We start from the raw sequence: 21,285 nt of genomic DNA on the forward strand, positions 1-21,285 counted from the left end.
AAATACTATAAATAATTGATTTTGACATCGAATGACATTTTGGTAATCGAATATTCAGAATAAAACACAATCACATTATTCGTTAAATCAATTAAAGGTTTAATTAAAATTCCTTTTCGTTGCGAAGTTATGTCATTGGTTATTTGTTTGGTATAGTAAAATGGTTATGGGTAAAAGAGTATTAATATTTGTGCTGTATTGCTTGGTATGTTTTTGAAGATTTTGAATATATTTAGAAGAGGTAGTTTTATTACAGTGTACCTTGTTTTTTTTTTTTTTAAAGGGGGCAAACGGGCAATTGACTGACTTGATGGAAAGTAAAAAACGCTAACTACTGGAAATATCAGAGAACAAGAGATGTGTTGCCGGCATTTGAGATGATTGTGCATTTGTTGGAGACTTGTAGTTTCCTTAGTCGTTCTGGTTTAATTCCCAAACTGATACAGCCAGTGATTCCACAAAGAGTCTATGCTTAGCAAAAAATTTCTAGTGAAACACGTTGCTGTGGAATGTGAGACATCAAAGTAATGGAATTTCGCATTTAGTGTCCGAAGGTCAAATCACTGCTGGTATCAATCACAACAACTCCTCTGAGCCCTCCCCGTGATATACGTGGTAGAAGATGGAGAGAGACCCAACATCTACGCAAAAAACTCTAGTTATTGAATATTTGAGGTGGTTTGGTCATGGAGAGACGACATAATATGAAAGTAGACTTACTGTAGGAATAACCAGGAAAGTAGCTGTACAGTTGCAAATAAAAGTCTACGGTCTCTGCTTAGGTACCCAATTTTGGAGGAATGAATGATTACCAACAATAGATTTGAGTAACTTTATACGAGTACTTTGTTCCTCTCGTGCCAGTTAGAGGCTCTTCTGCACAGGATGCGGACGATTATTGCGTAACGGTTTTAAGGACTATGTTAGCCCAGTTACTAGGTAGCGAAAATACTGAGCGAATGAGACTAAACGTCTTATATCTCAAAGTGACGAGCGCAATCACAGTGCCTCTAGAATTTTGTTGGTTTGTAGTTGGTTAGTTGATCAAGAATCCTGAGCGGCACTGCAACTGCCTCGTCACTTTTTCTCATAACTAAGAAAGATTTGGAAAAAAAGTATGTTTCAGAATTATTAGCGACGGAATATGCGCTAGTCTTGAAAGTCCCTAAGTCGTATCGGTTCGGGAATACCTACTGCATCTGGGAGATGGTTCCACAATCAGTTGTGCGGGGTCAAACATCTACATGACGGGAATGGAATCTTCTACATTTTCGTAATGGCCAATGATAAAGTCTGCTGCTGGTATCAACCTGAAAAGCCTCCTCTGAGCACTCGCTGTGATATATGCGGTAGACGATGCAAAGAGACTCACTAACTCTGCGCACATCTAAATTAGCAAGCCGATCAAAATTCCAGCGTTTGACTTCAACGGCATATCTGTAATCGCGAACCGATTCGTCAAAGGTTTAAGTAAATAGGTACTCAAAATAATTTTAAATAAATAAAATATTTATACCATTTTCAGTGCAGAATCAGTGGCAATATTTCATTAAAACCAGTAAATCATGATGGAAATGATGTCGGATTTCGCGACGCAAAACAATTACTAATTTTTTTGTATCCAGTGAGTATACGTAAGAAGTTTCGGAGTTAAATATTGTAAAATGAATTAATGTATAACTAATGTAATGTGTGATGTAAGTAATATGTAACTTTACCATGGGTCTCGTGAGCGCGAGCCCCCCTTGGCCGCTCGTCTACACACATCTCCGCTCCGCCCCACCGCTTCATCGCTAGACGTGGCACAAATTCTATAGAAAATAGAGACATCTAGAGCCGCTTGATCCATTGCCACCGATGCTAAGCGGAGAGGAGATGTGGCAATAACTAAATCGGATCGGTTATTGAAACACATCTCCTCTCCTCTCCGCTTCGGTGAATACCGGGCCTAAAGTATATTGTTCCGCACATCCATTTTCTAATATGACTATCTATTGCCGCACTGGGAATATGATATAGGCACTGTCATGACGTCATTCTCCCTTCTTCTGAAACTTCTGTACGCATACAGTATGAATACACACATACATTACAATGATTCAAATTGTAATGAATGATCTACTTTTTGATTCTTTTACCCCCTATTTCTTTTTTAATTTGGGGTAAAACGTATAAGAGATGATAATAACTTATAAGAGATGATATAGATGATAATAATATAATCGACAAGTTTGCTGTCACAGAAAAGTATGGCGCACTATCATGCCGTCATTTCCTTGGAGTAATTTATGGATCAGCGACATCTATATTTGAAATTAACACTTTGAGAACAACCACTGTAAAGGGCATTGGTACTGAATTAAAGTTCTTTGTATATCAATAAAACATATTATGTCATTATAAATCGTACTGTTTTTAATAAAATAATGATTATTTAATAAAAATAATATTTTAATATTTACAATTTTTTCTTTGACTTTGCTAACTAATGGGGTTCATGAGATATCATGGTTTTTATACGTATTTCATGAAAGCCGCTTTATTCACACTTGCAGAACTTGTTGTTATAGCAAATAATTATATATTATGCTGCTACACAATCTTATAACTATATTTAGAATACTATGGCTATATAAAATTAAAACTATCATTACGGGGAATCGTACCAAGAATACTGGCAGCATTTCCGCGTTGGACAGCTAGGCTGATCCATTGAATGCTGTTTTTTGTAATTGATTTTTTTTTATATATTAAATGGCTCCTTCGACTGAATGTCGACGATTCGGCCAACGTCAAGGTGGAGATATTTTTATTTTAATTTAGCTGATTGAGGTATATAAAGAGCTGATTAAAAGGAAATGATCGGTTGATATAGCTGCGGTTTTTTTTTGTGAACTGAAGAATAGGCAACAAGAGTTAGTACGGTTAGTAATAAACACCCATAATATTAACTACCTTGTTAGTGTCTAATCTAAATTTAAGGGAGAAATGTGTGAATTTAAGTGGGAATATGTGCCTAATAGAAGCTTAGAAAGTATGGAGGATAGAAATTACAATTTAATATTATTGCGGGAAATAAATCTGTAAAGAATCTTTATGAAAGGGGAATGGCATAAAGTAAGAAGAAAAGGGATGTTGATGGGGCGAGGGATAACCTTCGGTAGAAGGCCATATAAAGGAATTAACAATTTAGGGCAATAGAAAAAAATATGTTCAAGAGTACCTTCCTCAAGGCCACATTCACTTTTAATGTATTAAAAGTGAATGTGGCCTTGAGGCCTTGGCCTTGTAATTAAATTTTAATGTTCCAAACTGAATCGCGTCTTTAGCGCACGAGTCTGCAATTTCATTGCCAGTTGTCCCTAGATGGCCAGGTATCCAAGCTAATGCAACTTCTATTCCCATTATGTGACATCTGTACAGGGATGCCTTTGTTCTTAAATTAATTGTGAAGTTGTTTGAAGATTTGAAAGGATTTTTTGTTAGGTCCATCAAGTAGCTTAATGAGTCAGACAGGATTAAAGCCTTGTGATTCAACATATGACACCGCCTCTGACAGGGCAATAAAGATGGAATTCTGTGGGGGACTTTTGTAATTTAAAATTATATGGAACTTAGGGATCCAAACTGCAAACAGCTATTGTTGGATAATTTGGATGCGTCCGTGTACAACGTCACCCAATCAGACCAATCAAAAGATAGAATGCAATTAAATTTTCTATTGGCTTCAGGGCAGTGCTTAGTAATTCCAAAGTCAAAGAAAATTTTAGGTTGGAAAATGAGAGACTGATATTCTGCTTCAAAGACTGATTGGAAAATGGGAACTGAAAATGCTATAAATTTAGTATAAGAATTAATTAACGCAGACAAATCTATATGAGACCAACATAAAGAAGTTTGAATAGTTAGAGACATAGAGTGCAGAATATCAAGAAGGGGGTGTGCGCTAAATTGGATTACGTTAGTTAGGAATCTATCGGCTACGTACTGACGGCGAAGGTGAAGAGGTGGGTCTACACACTCCACTTGTTGAGCGTTGACGGGAGAACATTTCATAGCACCGATTTACGAATCGGTTCGCATTTGGACTGGATTTTCTCCAATTTGTACAGGGCTATTTTGCTACATGGCTCAAGTAGAAAACTACCGTAATCAAAATGACTACGAACGACAGCATTGTATAAAAGTTTTTGACAAAATGGGTGGGCACCCCAGCGTAACCCCGAAAGGGCCCTCATAACGTTGACACCCCTCTCACATTTCTTAACAACGTACTTCAAGTGGTAAATACCGGAGAGCTTAGAGTCAAGAAAAAGACTAATCTGTTTTTTACCAAATTCTCCATAATTTTGGCCTTTATGACAAAGCAATGGGACGGTAGGAGGAAGAAACCATTGGGTTCTTGCCAGGTTTAAGGATGGGTAAAATAATTTGTATTCTCCAAGAATTTGGGATTACACAGGAGGAGTAGAACGAATTGAGAATATTAAGAAGGACTTTTTTGCTAGTGGTAGAGGATTTACAAATGAAGGAATAAGGTATACCATCCGCGCCAGGAGAGGAATTACGAAGGTGATCAAGTACAGATGTTAGTTCAAAGAAAGGGGAGAAATCGGATCGGGGGTAAAAAGGCAATCAGATTCAGGGACGTAGGGAGGAGCTAGATGGCAAAAGAAGTCATTAATAAAAGAGTTTGGGTCATTGTTTCAAATATCCGGCATATCCTCTACGATACGTTTTTATATTTTTCCAAACGACAGAAAGGGGGGAACGAGGAGATAAGGATTCACAGAATTGACGCCATCCAGGGGATTTCTTTTTGGAAAGAAGTCTTGATGTGCGAGCAGAAATCTGTTTAAAGGAAATATAATCTACCATGCTACAAGATGTGGAGAATATGTCCTCAGCTTCTTTTCGCGAGCGGACCATGGCGGAGCATTCAGCATCCCACCAAGGAGGGGAAGAAGTTAATTTTCGGTCAGGATTTTTTATGGGAATGGAAGAATTATCAGCTTGTAAAATTGACAAAATGAACTTCTCATATATCTGGAGACAATTCGATGTTGTTATCTCTGTAAAAGAGTCACTTTCTGAGTCCATAAGCAATGAAAATTGATGCTAGTTGGCATTGGCGACTCGGTATTTGAGGAGAGGTTGGGAGGGAGAAAAGGGGGGAGATGGATAATAAATAATAATGGGAAAATGGTCACTACCCAATGAACTTGGTAGCACTAGCCAAGATAAGAGGGAGACTAGAGAAGGAGATGCAAGAGATAGGTCTGGCACACTGATATTTTGTGTTGGTGAAACTCTACGAGTGGCGGATCCATCATTGAGGATACATAAATTTATGTCACCAAGGAGATCTAAAAGGAACGTCGAAGGTGGGTCAATACAATGAGAACCACAGATGGTGTGTCGGCAATTGAAATCACCTAATACCACCATAGGGCTAGGTATTGAGGAGAGAATAGTATTTAGTTCGAGAATGATGTTAGAATTGGGGTGAGTAATATAAACAGAAACAAAAGATATATTAGCAGCTCTATCAGCTACTACATGTAAACCTGGATTATGTATAGGCACAATAATTTGGGAGAATGTCATACATGTATTAATCAGCAGTGCACAGCCTGCCCAACCATCATCCCTGTCATCCCGCAGGCAATAAAAGCCTGAAGTCCTAAAATGGGACCCAGGCATGAGCCACGTCTCCGAAATGGCAAGGATAGACAATTTGTGTCGATTAATCAAATATGACAAATCATGCTTATGACGGCGAATGCTTCTACAATTCCATTGGAGAATTTGGGGACCTATAGGAGCCATTATTGCGGGAAAGGACTACAAGTAACTGTTCAACCAGGACAGAGATATTGTTCGATAAGGCGTCCGAGAATTTGGACAGCGTATTAAAAAGAGAACAAAGAAGTAGTTCAGCAAGATTATCATTTGGAGAGGGGTTGATTCTATGGATGGCAATAGCTGTAAGACACAGCCGTTTGGCTGGGAAGAGGAGGGAGAGGAGATAATATTTTGGTGAACCTGACGGTCATAGGATTTCCCTAAAACTGGTTTTGGTTTAGCTGGGAGTAAGAATGTCTTCTTGTAAGATGTTGAAGAAGTGCGGGGAGTGGAGGGCGCTGGATGGGATTGAGAAGTTTGAGGAGTAACAGGGGGGGAATGAGGTCAGGAGACCTCAAAATAAAGTCGTCTTTGTTTATTAAACCTGGTTGAGGCTTCCGAATAACTTATATTTTCCTGTGACATAACAAGTTTAATCGATTTTTGGCGAGCATGTTCGGGGCATTTACAATCGATGGCCATATGACTTCCACCACCACAAAGGAAGCAGGAAGCCTCCAAGCCTCCAAGTCACTAGTTGTGCAAGAGTCTCAGGAATGAGCTTGTGCGCTGAGATCTGCATTGTTTGGCTATATGCCCAAATTTGCAGCAGTTCCGGCATTGAATCGTGGGAAACTGGTAAAGGGAAACTGGGAGAGAAGCATGGTAGCAATATACTTTATCAGGTAGGGATTAGCCCAAAAAAGCTAGTACCACTGAGTTGGAAGGTACCCATGTGGTGATGCCATCATTCCTAACCTAACCCAACATTTAGCCTTCTGGCTCGAATTACCTCTTCACAATTTACTGGTAACACCTTACATGCCTTGAATAAGTTCTTCGAGTTCTGTAGGTATATCGCGGACCACTCCCATAAGAAATATTTGAAATTTCGGAATATACGCAGAATATTTGTTACATTCTAGAATATCCAAGTCTAAGAATTTGTTAGCTTTTTCAGCTGAAATAAAATCAACTGAGATCTTATTGCGGCCAAGTTTCTTAATTCCTCCCTCTTTTATACCGTTGAAATTATTTTTATGGAGGAATTGTGCAAATTTAAGAATAAAATGCGTATCTCGACGCGGAGTCTGGTTCAGTTTTAGAGACATAGACAGAGAATGGGCCTTTGTCTCAGAGTACTTAAGCATACAATCCCACTCAAATCCAGGTATGGAGTAAATTGATTGGATTGACTCTGCCCGTGTCCTAATCTTCTTGCCAACGTGTTTGGTTATTTCCATCTCTGTCGTTCTTTTCAAAACTCTTGATTTTTCTGGGGGTATCCCCCCCCCTATCATCAGGCGGCTCCTTTACAAAAATAGGTTTACAAAAATACCATATACTTACCTAAAATAATTATACCACCACCAAAACAACACTAACAATTAAATTCAGATTCACAAACTTCACGATCAGCGTTAACCAAAAGATAACCTAAAATCAACAACCACGCGTTGAACCGAAAAAACCGTAAATGATTTGTCTTATTAAATTATTTGTTTGTCAAAGCAAAAACTATGATAGAAGTTATATTGACAGTTGACAACTGTTGATATCGATTTGAGATTAAGAAATCTTTATAAAATCTTTAAAAAATCGATTAATAATCCTCGGTTTAAAACTCGGTTCTCTTCCAAACAATTTAATAACTTTAAATAATATTTTTAAACTTTTTAAATTCTTTACTAGCCATGATTCCTCATTTTACTCTTAATAAATCGCACAGTAAAATATATCAAATTGATAATACCAATCAGTACCAATGTACTGATTTGTACATTAATTATGTTGTGTGGTTGTTCTCCTTTTGTAATTGTAATTGAAATACTACCTACGTTAATAAATAATAATTTACAAAAGAAACACAATTCTACTGTTAAACCTGAGGTTTAACTCTTTATTTTCATTGGTTTTTGGTTTTCGACAGTTAAAACTTTGAATATTGACTGGTATGTCTCATATCTGCCGCGCGACTCGTAACGGCCAACATTTTTTTACAGCGCCTACCTTCCGATCTTTCGGCCAAATCACATCTAGAAATAGAAAGCCCTGAAGACATGGAAGTCAGCAAATCTGTCAGCGACATAGTAGAACCTCAGAATCAAGTATCTGAAGAATCAGACCCGGATCAGACTGCGATGCTGAGGATATGGCCTGTTTCTTGCGATAGAAGAGGTGTAATTCTTTGCAGAAAGGCTTGCTATCGTGCCTATACAACAGTCTGCGCTTTATTTCATTGTAGACTAAGAATGAAGTTAGCATTTAGGAGGGAATGCTCGAAGTATTGTAGAAGTTACTTTAATATGGAAGATAGGAACTGAGAATGAATAAAGCTGTTTAATTAAAATACAATTTGATTGTGTTTCATGTCTAAAGGGTAACCAACAGGAATCCTATTTACATTGGGTTGATAATTAAATATGTGTGCGGCTTCTGGTAAGGCTGGAGATAGTCCGGACTGTACTGTTGTCTGGAGGGCGCAGGGCTCCGCTGGTCTGGTTCCAAAGGCCGCGTGAGCGTTACTTCGTACGGGTAAGACGCGCGGTTGGTACGTGTAGTTATTACGAGCGGCTGGGAGAGAGGAAAACTGAAGACTCATCGCCAACTCGCCAGTGTTGCCGTCTTGTATTTAATGCTAGATTTTTACGGCAATAATGCTAAAAAAGTGCTAGATCACACTTTAATAGGCTAAAAAAAATGCCATTTTTTTATTATTATTCATAAATGAAAATAATTGTACCTAAGTAGGTAGTATAATTAATAATGCAGTGATATATTTAAGTAAATTAATCATGAGTAAAGTAAACCAAATAATATTTATTGTAAATCATCAATATCTGCTTGTAATGTTGATGGACCTTCAAAATCAATAGTTATTTGGCATCACAAGCGACTCTAACGCCTATGATCTGTTTTAATACACCATCGGGAACATTTTAGGATTGACCACATTTTCCCGATCTCTTAAGGCCATATCTGATGTGAAGAATAGAGTTCAGTATCTATTTTATATTGACATTCGATTTATTAATTTTATTTTATCAACATTCATTTGGCTGAATAGTTGAATACTCGTTCTATATCAGCATTAGAGTGCGGCTGACGGCAAAGAAAGAAAAGAAATGGCCAAAGAAGCTAACTCCGAAAATGAGTTATTAAACGCAGAGTCTTTGTATCCATGAGCCTCCGATCAAAATTAAAAAAAAAAAACTTCAACGTCACACATTCTTCGAGACTGGCTCGAGTACGCCCCCTTATGCGTAGTATTAGTTGCCGCATTTGCAGCTGGGGTACCTAATTGGAGCGCAGCGGAGACCAACACTTAACCTAAGAATTCAGCATTAAAAATGTCAAAACGGCATTGGTCGCTCAATCTCATGCGATGATCAGCGGTTGACGCTAAGAGCCGATCCTATCCAGGCCACGATTTGCTCTAGATTCGTATTCTTCTAACATTTCCCTAGAACGTCAACTGAATCGGAGCCGTGCTCATTTGAACTACAAGCTCTTACGAAATTATCATTATTGTTCTACCAAATCTAAAATATACTATCTATGTTCTATTAAAATCAACTCAACCAAACGTCAAAATTTTGTAAATGTATTAATATGCGTCTCCCAATAATTGATGTTCGATCTTGTTACGAGAATACACATCATACGATTTCCCTAAATGGAAACGTTACTTCATCGCAACTGGAACTGAGCCGTTAATATGTGTTACAAGGATACGAAATTTAAGATTTTGATATGAGACCGCTTCGATTCTATTCTCGTTTTGCCACGAGAATAGGGCTTCAGGTGATTTTATTACAGCGGAATGGAACCGTAATAGCTTCCATACCATCGTACAATTTAACACTATGTACTTTTCAAACATTTTTGTAAAAGAATCATAATTTTTAATATTCGCATGTCGGCCATTTTGAAATCTGCTATCTTGATTCTTAAATCTTATTAGTTCATATAGCGGCATTAGAAATATACACACTGTTATAGCTTCACTGAAACTGGTCCAGTTAATAATTAATTAGTTAATTTAAATAAACAGCTTAATTATTCCGCTTAACGAGATACAGCCCGCTGAAAATTGCACTTGTACGGACAGCGCAGTTTTAGTAATAACTTGGTATGTATTCATTACGTACTATGTACTATCAACAAAATTGAATCATGACCCACCTTAATGTGATTTTCCTACAGTCACAATAAACAAGTAGTTCGAAATTAGCTTGAACATACATTTCCTAAGTAACTGTTATCATTTAATGAGGCAGTGACACTCCACCAATTGTCACACAATTTTCACGTGCAAATAAAAACTTATGTTTTTATGATTTTAAAATAATCATCAGGTACTAGAGAAGCTAGTCGTAACAAATAATAGGGCACAACTTAATGACAGCGGGCCGAGCACTTTGACATTCACATTCATTCAATTAATGTTTATATATTAAGAAATATTTTTTATGACAATAATGGACGAGACGAGCAGGACGTTCAGCTGATGGTTATTGATACGTCATGCCTATTACAATGCAGAGCCGCTCAGGATTCTTGAAAACCCAAAAATTCTGAGCGGCACTACAATAATTGCGCTCGTCACCTTGAGACGTCGGCTTAAGCTACGACGCTCTTCACACCGAAAAACAATAATGCTCACCTACACATTACTGCTTCACGCCAGAAAAAGGCGCCGTACCACAACCATAATCCAACTACGAAGTCGCAAACGAGACGAGTAGGTCTTAAAGAGTCATCACAAATGGTTAAACCTCCACGTATACACTACATTTTCTGGCGTACTCCAAGGATCTCTCCTAGGGCCTTTGATGTTTGTAGTTTTCATTTATGACGTAGTTTCGGTTGTGAAGCAAAGTAAAGCGCTGCTTTATGCTGATGATTTAAAGTTGTACAGTGTAATTGAGACATGTAATGATGGAGCGTTGCTACAAGATCTTAACGCAGTTGGCGACTGGGCCAAAAGTAACACTATGATCCTCAAGGCTCATAAATGTGTTCATATTAAAATCACGTGATGATAAATGTAGCCTCCCACTGGTAAATCCACCAAATTTAATTATGCGGCTTTTAAATATATTATGTTGAAAATAGTGGTGTATGTAACAGATGCAAGCATAAATGCAAGCACGACTAAATGATTTGACTACAGCTGACGTTGACGTAGACGACCATCAAGTTGAGACGTAGGAGTAGGTGGTACATATTTTATTACTACCCCAATGTAAATTTTAATATATCAACTAAAACCATTTATTAATTCTCAATACCTTTATTCCCTCTTAAAGTAACTTCTACAAGCTCTCGAGCATTCCCTCCTAAATGATCTCTTCATTCTTCGCCTACAATGAAAGGTAGTGCAAACTGTTTTATAGGCAAGGTAGCAAGCCTTCTTGCAAAGCCTTATACCTCTTCTATCGCAAGGATCAGTCCATCTCAGCATCGCAGTTTGCTCTGGGGTTGGGTCTTCAATTATTTGTTTCAGAGATTCTACTATGTCACCGACAGATTTTTGGACTTTCATATCTTCAGGAGATTCTATTTCTCGATTTGATTTGACCGAAAAAACGGAAGATAGGCGCTATAAAAAATAAAAATGTTATCCGTTACGCTTTGCCCGGCAAATAATGAAAACTAAAAACCAATGGAAATAAAGAGTTAAATAGTAAGCACTTTTGTGTTACTATTGTATTTTTTTTCATCTGCTTCTTCTTTTCTTTCAAATACTTTGATCCACGAATAACTTCGCTAGAATCACAGCATTCTAGGGCGCTAATTTGAACATTTCATCCCAAAATAATGATAATGGGGTAAAAGAAACAACATATAGATCATTAAATACATTTGAATCATTGATGTAATACTGTGTGCGTCGCTCGTACAGAACTTTTATTTCATTGATGTCGCCCCGGGAGAATGACGTCATGAGTGTGCGCATATCATATTGCCAAAGTGAGGCAGTAAATGTATTAGACCATCAAAAATGGATAAGTGGAAAAATATTCTTTAATATTTTATTAAATCTGTGTGTATTATTTTACGTGTAGTAAAATTTTGCTTAAAGTTCGGATGACAAATTTACTTGTTTATTGTGTGTTAATAAATGAGTATTTTCAATTAAAATAATTGGTTTTATTTATTATGTTCTTATCGACTTTATTTGCTCCTTCTAAAACAAAACTAAATAAACATACTTTTATAGTTGGTATCATATTATTAATTTTTACGATGAAATAAGAAATGTCATGTTGTCTGTTCACCGCTGCGTTGGAAGATGTCATGACACCGAATACATCAGTCACCTTCGATTCGCAGACGATATATTAATCATGGCTGAGACCATGGAAGACTTAAGCCATATGCTCGATGGCCTCAATACAGCTTCCCAAGGAGTTGGTCTCAAAATGAAGATGATGATCATATCCAATGTCCATGTCGCAACTTCTCCCGTAACAGTTGCGAACTATACTCTTGGAATTGTACAAATACCTTGGACAAACAATCCAGTTAGGCAGGCCAATATCGCGAAAGAGGGCACTCGTCGAATCAGCATTGGGGAAGCTTCATAAAATCGTCTCGTCCCAAATCACAGTATCTGCAGACGAAAGTTTTGATGATGGCTAACTATGGGCCTGATGAGAAAGTGCATGGTTGATCAGAGGGCAATGGTCGGAGTTTCTCAGCGAGATCAAATCAGAAATGAGGAGAACTAAAGTCTCCGACATAGCCTTAATGATAGCGAAACTGAATGATATGCAGTGTTGATGAAGGTGGACCGACGATCTGATCAAGATCACCGGAATACGTGTAGGATCGTATAGGAAGTGTAGGACCGATCATCGTGGACATCTTTGAGGGAGGCCTTTTCATTCAACTTAAGTAATTAGGAAGTATAATAAAAAGTCTCATTAGATTTCATAATACATAAAATATTTTGTAATATGGAACTCCGAAACGCCTTACTAAGGTATTGTCACTTATTTATATACTCACTGGGTACAAAACAATGAGTAATTTATCTTTTGCGTCGCGAAATCCGAGATTATCCCCATTATAATTTACTGGTTTAACATAAATTTTGCCACTGATTAGATTCTGGAATGAAAATGTAAGTAGTGTTAATTTATCTAAACTAATTTTTTATATAATTAACTTATTTCAATATTTTCCTCTTTCAACTTCAAACAACATTTTATTTCATAAAATTAAACTACATTGAAATAAAAAGGGGTAAGTACCTACTTTTGATTTCTTTCAGTACTTTCAGTATTAACTAACAGTTGTAAAAGGATTTGATGCAACAAAATAAAATGAAAATTATTTACTGATGTAGTAAACACACTTTTGTTTACTATTTAAGTTATCCTATTTTTTTTATTACGATTTTTAGGAAATAGGTTACTCATTTTGACAAAAAATAAGGTACCTTCAATTATCTTTGTCCTTTATTTACTAAAACTTACAAACAATGAACTTTAAAAAATTAGATCGAGTGAGTTCTCCACTGGCTGAAATAACTGCTGTAATTCTTCGTGGCATGCTTTGGACGAGGTCTTTTATGAGTTCTTAGGGTGTACGCTCCCATTCAGCCCTAATTGCAATTTTAAGCTATTCTGTGGGGCTGGGTGTACAGCTCTAACAAGTTGTTTTAGAAAGTCCCATAGATGCTCAACGTGACTTCGTACTGGCCAATCTATTTAAATTCTCTGCTGGATAGCAGGTCCCGACTTCACTGTAAGCGTCTACCTCGCCGGTCAGATGCTCGAGCATTGTCCTCCATAAACACAGCCTTCCTGTAATAGCTAACGCTGGTTGTACATGAGGAATTAGGAGTTCCGTGATGTAGCGTTGTGCATTTAGAGAGATTTTTTTACGAAAACTTAATTTTGTTAAGTTTATCATTGGCTAGAGGTAGACTGAAACATTTTACCCCCCAACATCATTGTGGAAGTCCACAATTATGAGTCTGGAACATGGGCTCCATTGCTCCATGCTGTATTACCGAACCGATACGACTTAGGGAGCTTCAAGCCGAGAGAATAATATTAATTCCTCACTAAAAATTAACATATACGACTAAGAGCTCTGTCTCGAGCAAACGTCCATCTCAAAGGCCGTAAACATATCACTCGACTTCTGATATTTCCTGCAGCTAGTTCTTTAGTTTCCATCAAAGTCAAAGTCAAATAAAATTTATTCCATTAGGCTTAATTTGAATCGTTACTATAAATATTTCAATTTAAATTCAAAAAACCTAAGTACCATTTTATGTTAGGAAAAAGAGGAGCTCCGAGGAACATACAAGAAACTCAACACCCACTCTTTTCAATCAATTGAGTATTTTACAATGGCTGTACAAAACGAATAATAAAATTTGTAATAGTGCTGCATTCAATATATGAAATGTGTTAGTTAAAAGCATTTTAAATATCTACCAAATATTCCTTAAAAAGTAATAAAGAATAAACTGTATACTTATGTGTATCAGGTCTCAGTCACTTGTCCCCTTTAATAAAAAAAATCTAGGTAGTACACTGTACCTAATAAACGAATGTCGTCTAAAGATAATCTTTAAAAAACATACCAAGCAGAACAACACAAATATTAATACTTTTATAATCATCACCATTATACTTCACCAAAAAAATAAAAAACAAAAAGCATCGAAAAAATTTTAATTAAATTTTCAATTGGTTTAACGTGATAATGTGATTTTAGTGTTTAATTCTGAATATTTGATTACATGCCAAAATCAATTATTTATTACCTTGACTATAATATTCTACCTGGTAGATATTACATACAACCAAGTTGTGGAATGAGCTGTTTCCGGGACGATATTACATGGGTACCTTCAAAAGAGTGCGTACGCCGTACACCTTTGTGAAAGGCCGGCAACGATCCTGTGATTTTTCTGGTGTGTCAAGAGAATGTGGGAGGCGGTGATCACTTAACATGGTTACCCGTACGCTATATCCTCTTTTTCCATAAAAATCTATCTAGAAGTATAAATGATTTAAGGTGCAAATAATTGTGACAACTTACAGATACCAAATAAATTGTATTATCCGGTGCTGAAGATTCCCTTAGTATCTTCTTCATCAATATGCTTCCTAAGTGATAGTCATTCAGATGCACCATACTGTTCAAAGATTTCATGCGCGCTTCGTTCACATTCACCAAAGATTTTAAGAGTGACTTATAAGAAAATTGGTTGACATTATTCCATTCAATATTATCATTAAACGAACTTGACTGCTGAATGGTCTGAATTGAAATACAAAACAGAATTTAAAAAAAAAGTCTCACTCAGGAAATCGTTGGCCAGAACCGGCAGAAACTTGTGTTTTTCATCGAGTCCTGTCTTGAGAAGGTATCGGAATGGGGTAAAATGAATCTTGTCCAATTTAACCTCCTGAAGAAGCTGGGCGTCATAAATAGAGCACGGCAATTGTTTAAGCCGGCCAATTTCTAGCGCTCTACAAAGCGCAGGTCCGGCCACATATGGAGTATTGCTGTCATCTCTGGTCTGGCGCACCCCAGTATCAGCTCGAAGCATTGACCGCGTGCAACATAGAGCAGATCCAATTGTCGGAGATGTAGTTGCTCTGTAAACGGCTGGATCACTTGGCGTTGCGTAGAGACTTCGCTAGATTGTGTCTTCTACCGCATTTATCACGGGGAATGTGCCGAATAACTGATTGACCTGATTCCTGCCGCCCAATTCACCCTTCGGACGACACGCCACAAAAATAGGTTACCTAAATTATAAAATGAGACGAAATCAATTTTCTACACATACGTAATAACTTGTTAATTCAAATATCTCATGAATCATTGCCCTGTTAGTAAGTATTACTAATATTAATAGTTTATGAAAATTTGAAAAAATAAACAGAAACTATACTTACGAAGAAAAATAACAAATTATAAGATCTAAAAATTATTAGTTTCATTGAGTTTGTTATCGTTCGTTTCAATCCATACAGATTTCAATTATCTACTTTACGGACATATCTCATAAAACATTAAATGTTTATAAATTTTATAATCTTGAAATGAAACTTAACAGCATTGAGCACATTCCATCCAGTTTAGTTATATGACGTGGAGAAATGTTGTTCAAACTTCTAGGGTCTGGTTTGGGGTGGACTAGACCAGAGACCATATTATTATTATTGGCAATCAATCACTCAAGATTTTGAGACCCATGATTCTGTTACTTTAAATTATTATTTTTTTAATTCATAATATGATTTAAAATCACTTATTGAACATCAAACTACCACCCATTTGACAAACTATGCCTTAGACCTGAAAAGAAGTGTAATCTATTAATTTTAATAGACTATTTGAGTTTTGTTGTATTATTTTGTATATAAAGAGTTATTTATTGAGTGATGTATAAATAATCTGAATATAATAATATTTACCCCCTTATTCATAATGGTCCGCTAACTTTAAACAGCCGCTAAGGAGTGTTTTTTCTCATTCTGACTTAGGTCAATAGAAGAAGACAGAGTGTGAATTAGCAATGCTTTAAGTTAGCAGACTTTTATGAATAAGGGGGTTAATGTTGAGAGTTGCTGTATGTCTTACTTAAACAGGTTTCAATAACTTAGACCTCTGAGTATTACAGCTTTAACAAGTAGTAATGAAGAAATAAAACATAACAAAAAAATAAAAGGTGCAAGAAATACAACTGGCTTCTTTTTTATATATCTTTCCAAAAAGTGTATTATTTGATAGCCTAATGCTGGTCGCTCGATATCCAACCTGTGGTATCATTAAGAAAGTCATTAACACTATATATTTTTTTACTATACAGTATGCTTAAAGAGGCATTTACGGTATTTTTTTTAATACAAATTAAAAAAATAAGATTTTCAAGTAAAAGAAGCAAAGTAGAAAACTACCTCTGTGAGTATTTCAGCTTTCTATTACTATTGTTGTTTATGAGATACAGCCAAATGGACAGGCAAACAGGTGAGATAAAGTAATAAGATGTTGGTATCTTAATTTTCTTACTCCTATTACTTCTAATTAAAATTATGACAGGAAGAACCCCACATTCTGAATGGAGACTTTCTCATCCTATTTTACCATAGGCATGAATAAAATTGTCACTTTTTATATGAAAACCATGTATTGCTATCAGATTTTGTACTTTGTCTCAATTAGGTGATATTATATGTATGTGTACATAGAACCTAAATAAAATATAACAAATTTTATGCAATAGTTATTTGGTATAAATTGTAATAATTATTATCATAGTATTAATAATCTGACTCTTTCCAAAATAACATCAGTCCCCCGGAATTGTTCTTCTAGAAAGACAATGAAACAATTTATTAATTTGTAAAATTATTTGTGTTAATTTTTAACTTTATAATTATAATTGTTTGTGTGGCTTCAAGACTGTCAAGCTTCAGTCATCATCAAAGAAAAGCCTATCACAGATCAAATGTAATTTATCTGAAAGCTGTATTCTACTAACTGATGTTCAACTACTACAATAAGGACAGAATTTAAAAAATTTTAAACAGAAAGCTCATAAAATACATTATACAGACAACAAATTAAGTTTTCTGCAATAACTGGTATACTATATTAGTTTGGTGACTGTATAACTGCCAGATGATGTCTCACAGACATTAGTATAACAATATCCATCCTTGTTCCAATCTGCCAGAAAAATACAACTTTGTATTCTTATAACACTTTTTCCGTAATGATATAACAATAAATACTATGTGGAACTCTGTCTATAGTTAGAAGTGTCTAGAATTTTCTTCCCGCACATTGCACAGATACCCTTCTTGTAGGCACATGCTTGGCAGTAATGTGATCCTACTTGGTGCACTTTTGTTCTGCATATTCTGAAAGTATTGAGATAATATATAAAAATTATCTTCTACGGATTATTAGATTAAACAAAAATAAAAGAGATAATTTTTGATTACATGGAAGATCTTATAAAATTGGTTATTCAGATAAATTTTTTTGTACGTCGAGTAGCTGAAGAGAGCCAATAAATAAGAATCAAAATATTAATATTGAACCATGACTATTTGCTATAAAGCCAAGTGCTATGAATTAAAGCACAATACGTAATATGCTGGAAAAATTTGGGGTTAGCTCGGTATACAAACAATATCTATATACGTACAGATGCGTAAACCAGGTTATTACTTACTTGCATTCATGAAACTTCGATGTGTACGGATTGTATCTCCCCTTCTTTGCAGTTAAAGCTTTATTTTCGCCAACTTTTCTGCCGCCTGACTCAACTGTATTCCTTGCGCCCACTTTCCAAGGATCAGGAGTGATTACACGGCCGAGTTTCTTTTCACATTTATCACAAACCATTTTTTTGTTTCGAAGAAATATTATCAGTTCTTTATACATAAAAAAATATTAAAAAGCAACATGATTAAAATTATTTATTTGTTTTGACTTTGACTTTCGAGCTCCTTTTTGACACTTGCGGCTTGCCCAGGCTTGCCTATCTCGACAGCAAGAAGAGCAATATTTTAAGCTACCACTTTGTTTGATCACTTTGACCCGCTATGGTCTCAGATTTCTATCTTATCTTGGTTAAACAAGAATAAAATCATTATCAGACTCGGCGCCATACAATTTAGAATTTTTAATATTCATTTTAATATTCGTGTCAACTGTTTCGTCGAGCGCACGATATTTATGGTATTTTTTGGTAATTAGTTATGTTTGGTGCTGAAAAACGATGAAGTGGGTAAGGGAACCGCCCATGAATATTCACAACTCCATGGGTGAAGAAATGCGTACGACTTTATGCTTGAAGGTGTCTAAGTCGTAACAGTTAAGGAATACTGCAGACGGAAATTAATTCCACAGTGTCTGTGCGAGGCAAGAAGCTTATGATGTAATATCCTGTGGTGGAATTCGAGTGCTGTTATCAGCTATACATCTATGTACTCCCCGTGACATATTCAGTAAAAGATACATGGAACCTATATCTCTACGCGACGCCAAAGAATCAAGCCAATAAGATAAGAGTTGACCGTCCATTATTCGAGCCGCTCTTTTTGAATGCAGTCAAATGGAAGAAGTTGGTATTGGGGAGCGCTCACCTAGAGGTGAGAACAGTACTCCATGTGAGACCGAATTTGCGCATTATATATAATACTGCAACTATAGTTGCAGGCTATAGCTTGTAGTGAAGTACTGTCTCGCCTATCTGAGCAAAACATGCTTTTTAGAGACCAATTTGGGCCTCTCTTCCAAGTGAACACGGAACTGAACGTCGCTCGATATATCGACGCCAAGTATCCCGATACAAGCTGTGGCAGGAAGTTTGAGAAGTAATATTGAATCGAGGAGACTTTAGTGTGGTGAAAACACTAGCTGGACTACATTTTGCCGATCCCAGAATTTGCATAGCATAGTCTCGATTTCAGACACAAGCATATTCAGGTTTTCGTCGACGCCATCCCATGAGGTGTTGACACGGCCGGTGTAATACGAGTATTCTGAGATGTCGTCTGCACAGCAATATATGCCGCGGATTTGCAGTTTACCATTGATACGCTGAAGAAAAAATATTCAATTAGAGTAAGTATTTCATTTAAATAATACACTAAACAACAAAAAGTTGGTAAACACTGGTAAGCCATACAAAAAAAATTAAGTGGTGAATTGGCGGTTTATGAAGATTTCAAAGAAAATTCTACTAATTAACTTGCGTGTTCTAAAATGTAATTAAGCTCCTTCGAAATAATTTGCATTTTACTCATTAAAATTTGGTAGTAAAATTGTTTTTTCGTTGTTTCAATTTGTTTGATTTTCATAGGTAGTTCAACTACAATGATATTTAAAAGTATAGATAGGTTACCTAGATAACATTCGGTGTTTATAAATGATACACTAACGCATACATGAATAATTTTACATTGCAATAGCACACTACATTACGATTACACGTCAAAGAAGGATAGTAAATGCAATTATCGCAAGCGAAAAAGAGATAAATCTAATTTGATAATTGCTTCGTATTTGAATAGATAAACACAGAATCATCCATCAGATATGATTTTTTACCGGACATCGTGATTTATGCCTAAAATACGATTGATTCATGAGTTCATGTAGTAAAAGTTTTAAAGTAGTAAAACTGCATTGAAATTAGGTGAATAAAGTGTCATTGATTTTATAAAAAAATAATTTAATATTCATTGTAGTTAGTATAAAACCACATTGATGATATCAATTAATTGTACATAAATTAATGAAAAACATACAGACATAACAAAACAAAACCTAAATTTATTTACAGTAAGACTCCCATTTTTACAATTTTACTAACGACGTCCAAAAAATTTTTAAGTTTACAATTATTATTTTTTGTATCTTATATTATTGATGAATGTCTTTTTGTTGAAGATTTATTACAATATGATAATAGGAGAAGAATAAAATGATGATTGATTCTTCTGCAGTTAGCAAAGGATATACCGAAAGGGACAGTGTTACTGAAAAAACTCCTACGTAAGTAAATAGCACTCATTGTCTACTTCCGCTACCTACCCTAAACTTTGTTTTTGTAGTTTGATAGTTCAGCAACCTATATACGCACTTGCTTATTATTTCATTTCGTATTACATTCACGGGAACAACGCTTTTTTTACATCATTTCCTAAAATCCACCTCGATCATCCCGAAACAGACAGCATCAATATTTCGCCATTTCTGTACGTTAATCTATGTCCGCACTCGAGACTCGAGTCACGTTGTGGCATTCGGCTTGACCAAAGAGTATAATAATATATAGGGAAAAGAGAGCCCTCTCTACGCATTATGAGCTGTCTATTTGAAGACTAGCGCCATCTGGAAATTGGCCTCGAAAATAACTATATATAAGCTCGAAATTATAAAATTAATTTTTAATGTTGTGACGCAATTAAATAACTAACTCTACTTTTTAATGTAGGTTTTTGCAATTTTTTACCATGTTGAAATTGCGCGTAGAGTTAGTTATTTAATTTTGCCACAACATAGAACATAAAGGATAGGATTGAGTAGTGTTGGTATGAGTAATTGAGGTAATTGGGAGGGAGAAATAAAACGCAATGTTTGCATACTATTTTTTATTTTTATAATATTTATGTTTATCATAATATTGTTTGGCAGCTGTTTTTGTTTCGTCTTCACCCACATATGTTAATTTTCCAGACAAAATTCGATTGATCAATCTGCACCAACTATACAAAATAACATTTATAGTTGTGTTATTAAAATATTGTTTCAACTTTTCTTTATGTGTGGTGAAATTAAAAGGATAATCTATAATCACATCTGCTATTTATATAATATGCTTTTTTTGGGTATATCTGTTTTTAAGATACCAGGTATTATATTTTAAATGTCATGGAAGCA

The 21,285-nt window shown here is 35.7% G+C and overlaps 1 protein-coding gene and 1 long non-coding RNA gene across 2 annotated transcripts; one reads left to right on the forward strand and one right to left on the reverse strand.

Moving 5' to 3' along the window:
• The first annotated feature begins 68 nt into the window (after positions 1-68).
• LOC126976101 (uncharacterized) lies at positions 69-8,045 on the forward strand. Its single transcript, XR_007731833.1, has 3 exons — positions 69-205; positions 1,526-1,624; positions 7,848-8,045. It is a non-coding gene; the product is annotated as an uncharacterized LOC126976101 (long non-coding RNA).
• A 6,483-nt stretch (positions 8,046-14,528) lies between these two features.
• On the reverse strand, positions 14,529-18,405 carry LOC126976098 (cysteine-rich PDZ-binding protein). The gene is made up of 3 exons (XM_050824293.1): positions 18,068-18,405; positions 15,780-17,750; positions 14,529-15,135 (listed from the first exon to the last, which is right to left on the reverse strand). Exons 1-2 carry the CDS (start codon positions 18,277-18,279, stop codon positions 17,621-17,623), a joined length of 342 nt encoding a protein of 113 aa, XP_050680250.1. The 5' UTR covers positions 18,280-18,405; the 3' UTR covers positions 14,529-15,135; positions 15,780-17,620.
• Between the last annotated feature and the right edge of the window lie 2,880 nt (positions 18,406-21,285).

Source organism: Leptidea sinapis, chromosome 39 (assembly GCF_905404315.1).
Source record: "Leptidea sinapis chromosome 39, ilLepSina1.1, whole genome shotgun sequence".
Taxonomy (NCBI): Eukaryota; Metazoa; Arthropoda; class Insecta; order Lepidoptera; family Pieridae; genus Leptidea; species Leptidea sinapis.

Excerpts from the sequence above, each read along its gene's own strand:
- LOC126976098 (XM_050824293.1), bottom strand. The coding sequence starts at position 18,279 with ATGTATAAAGAACTGATAATATTTCTTCGAAACAAAAAAATGGTTTGT. Across the intron at positions 17,751-18,067 it reads TCGAAGTTTCATGAATGCAA|AATATGCAGAACAAAAGTGC; the intron begins GTAAGTAATAAC and ends CAATACTTTCAG.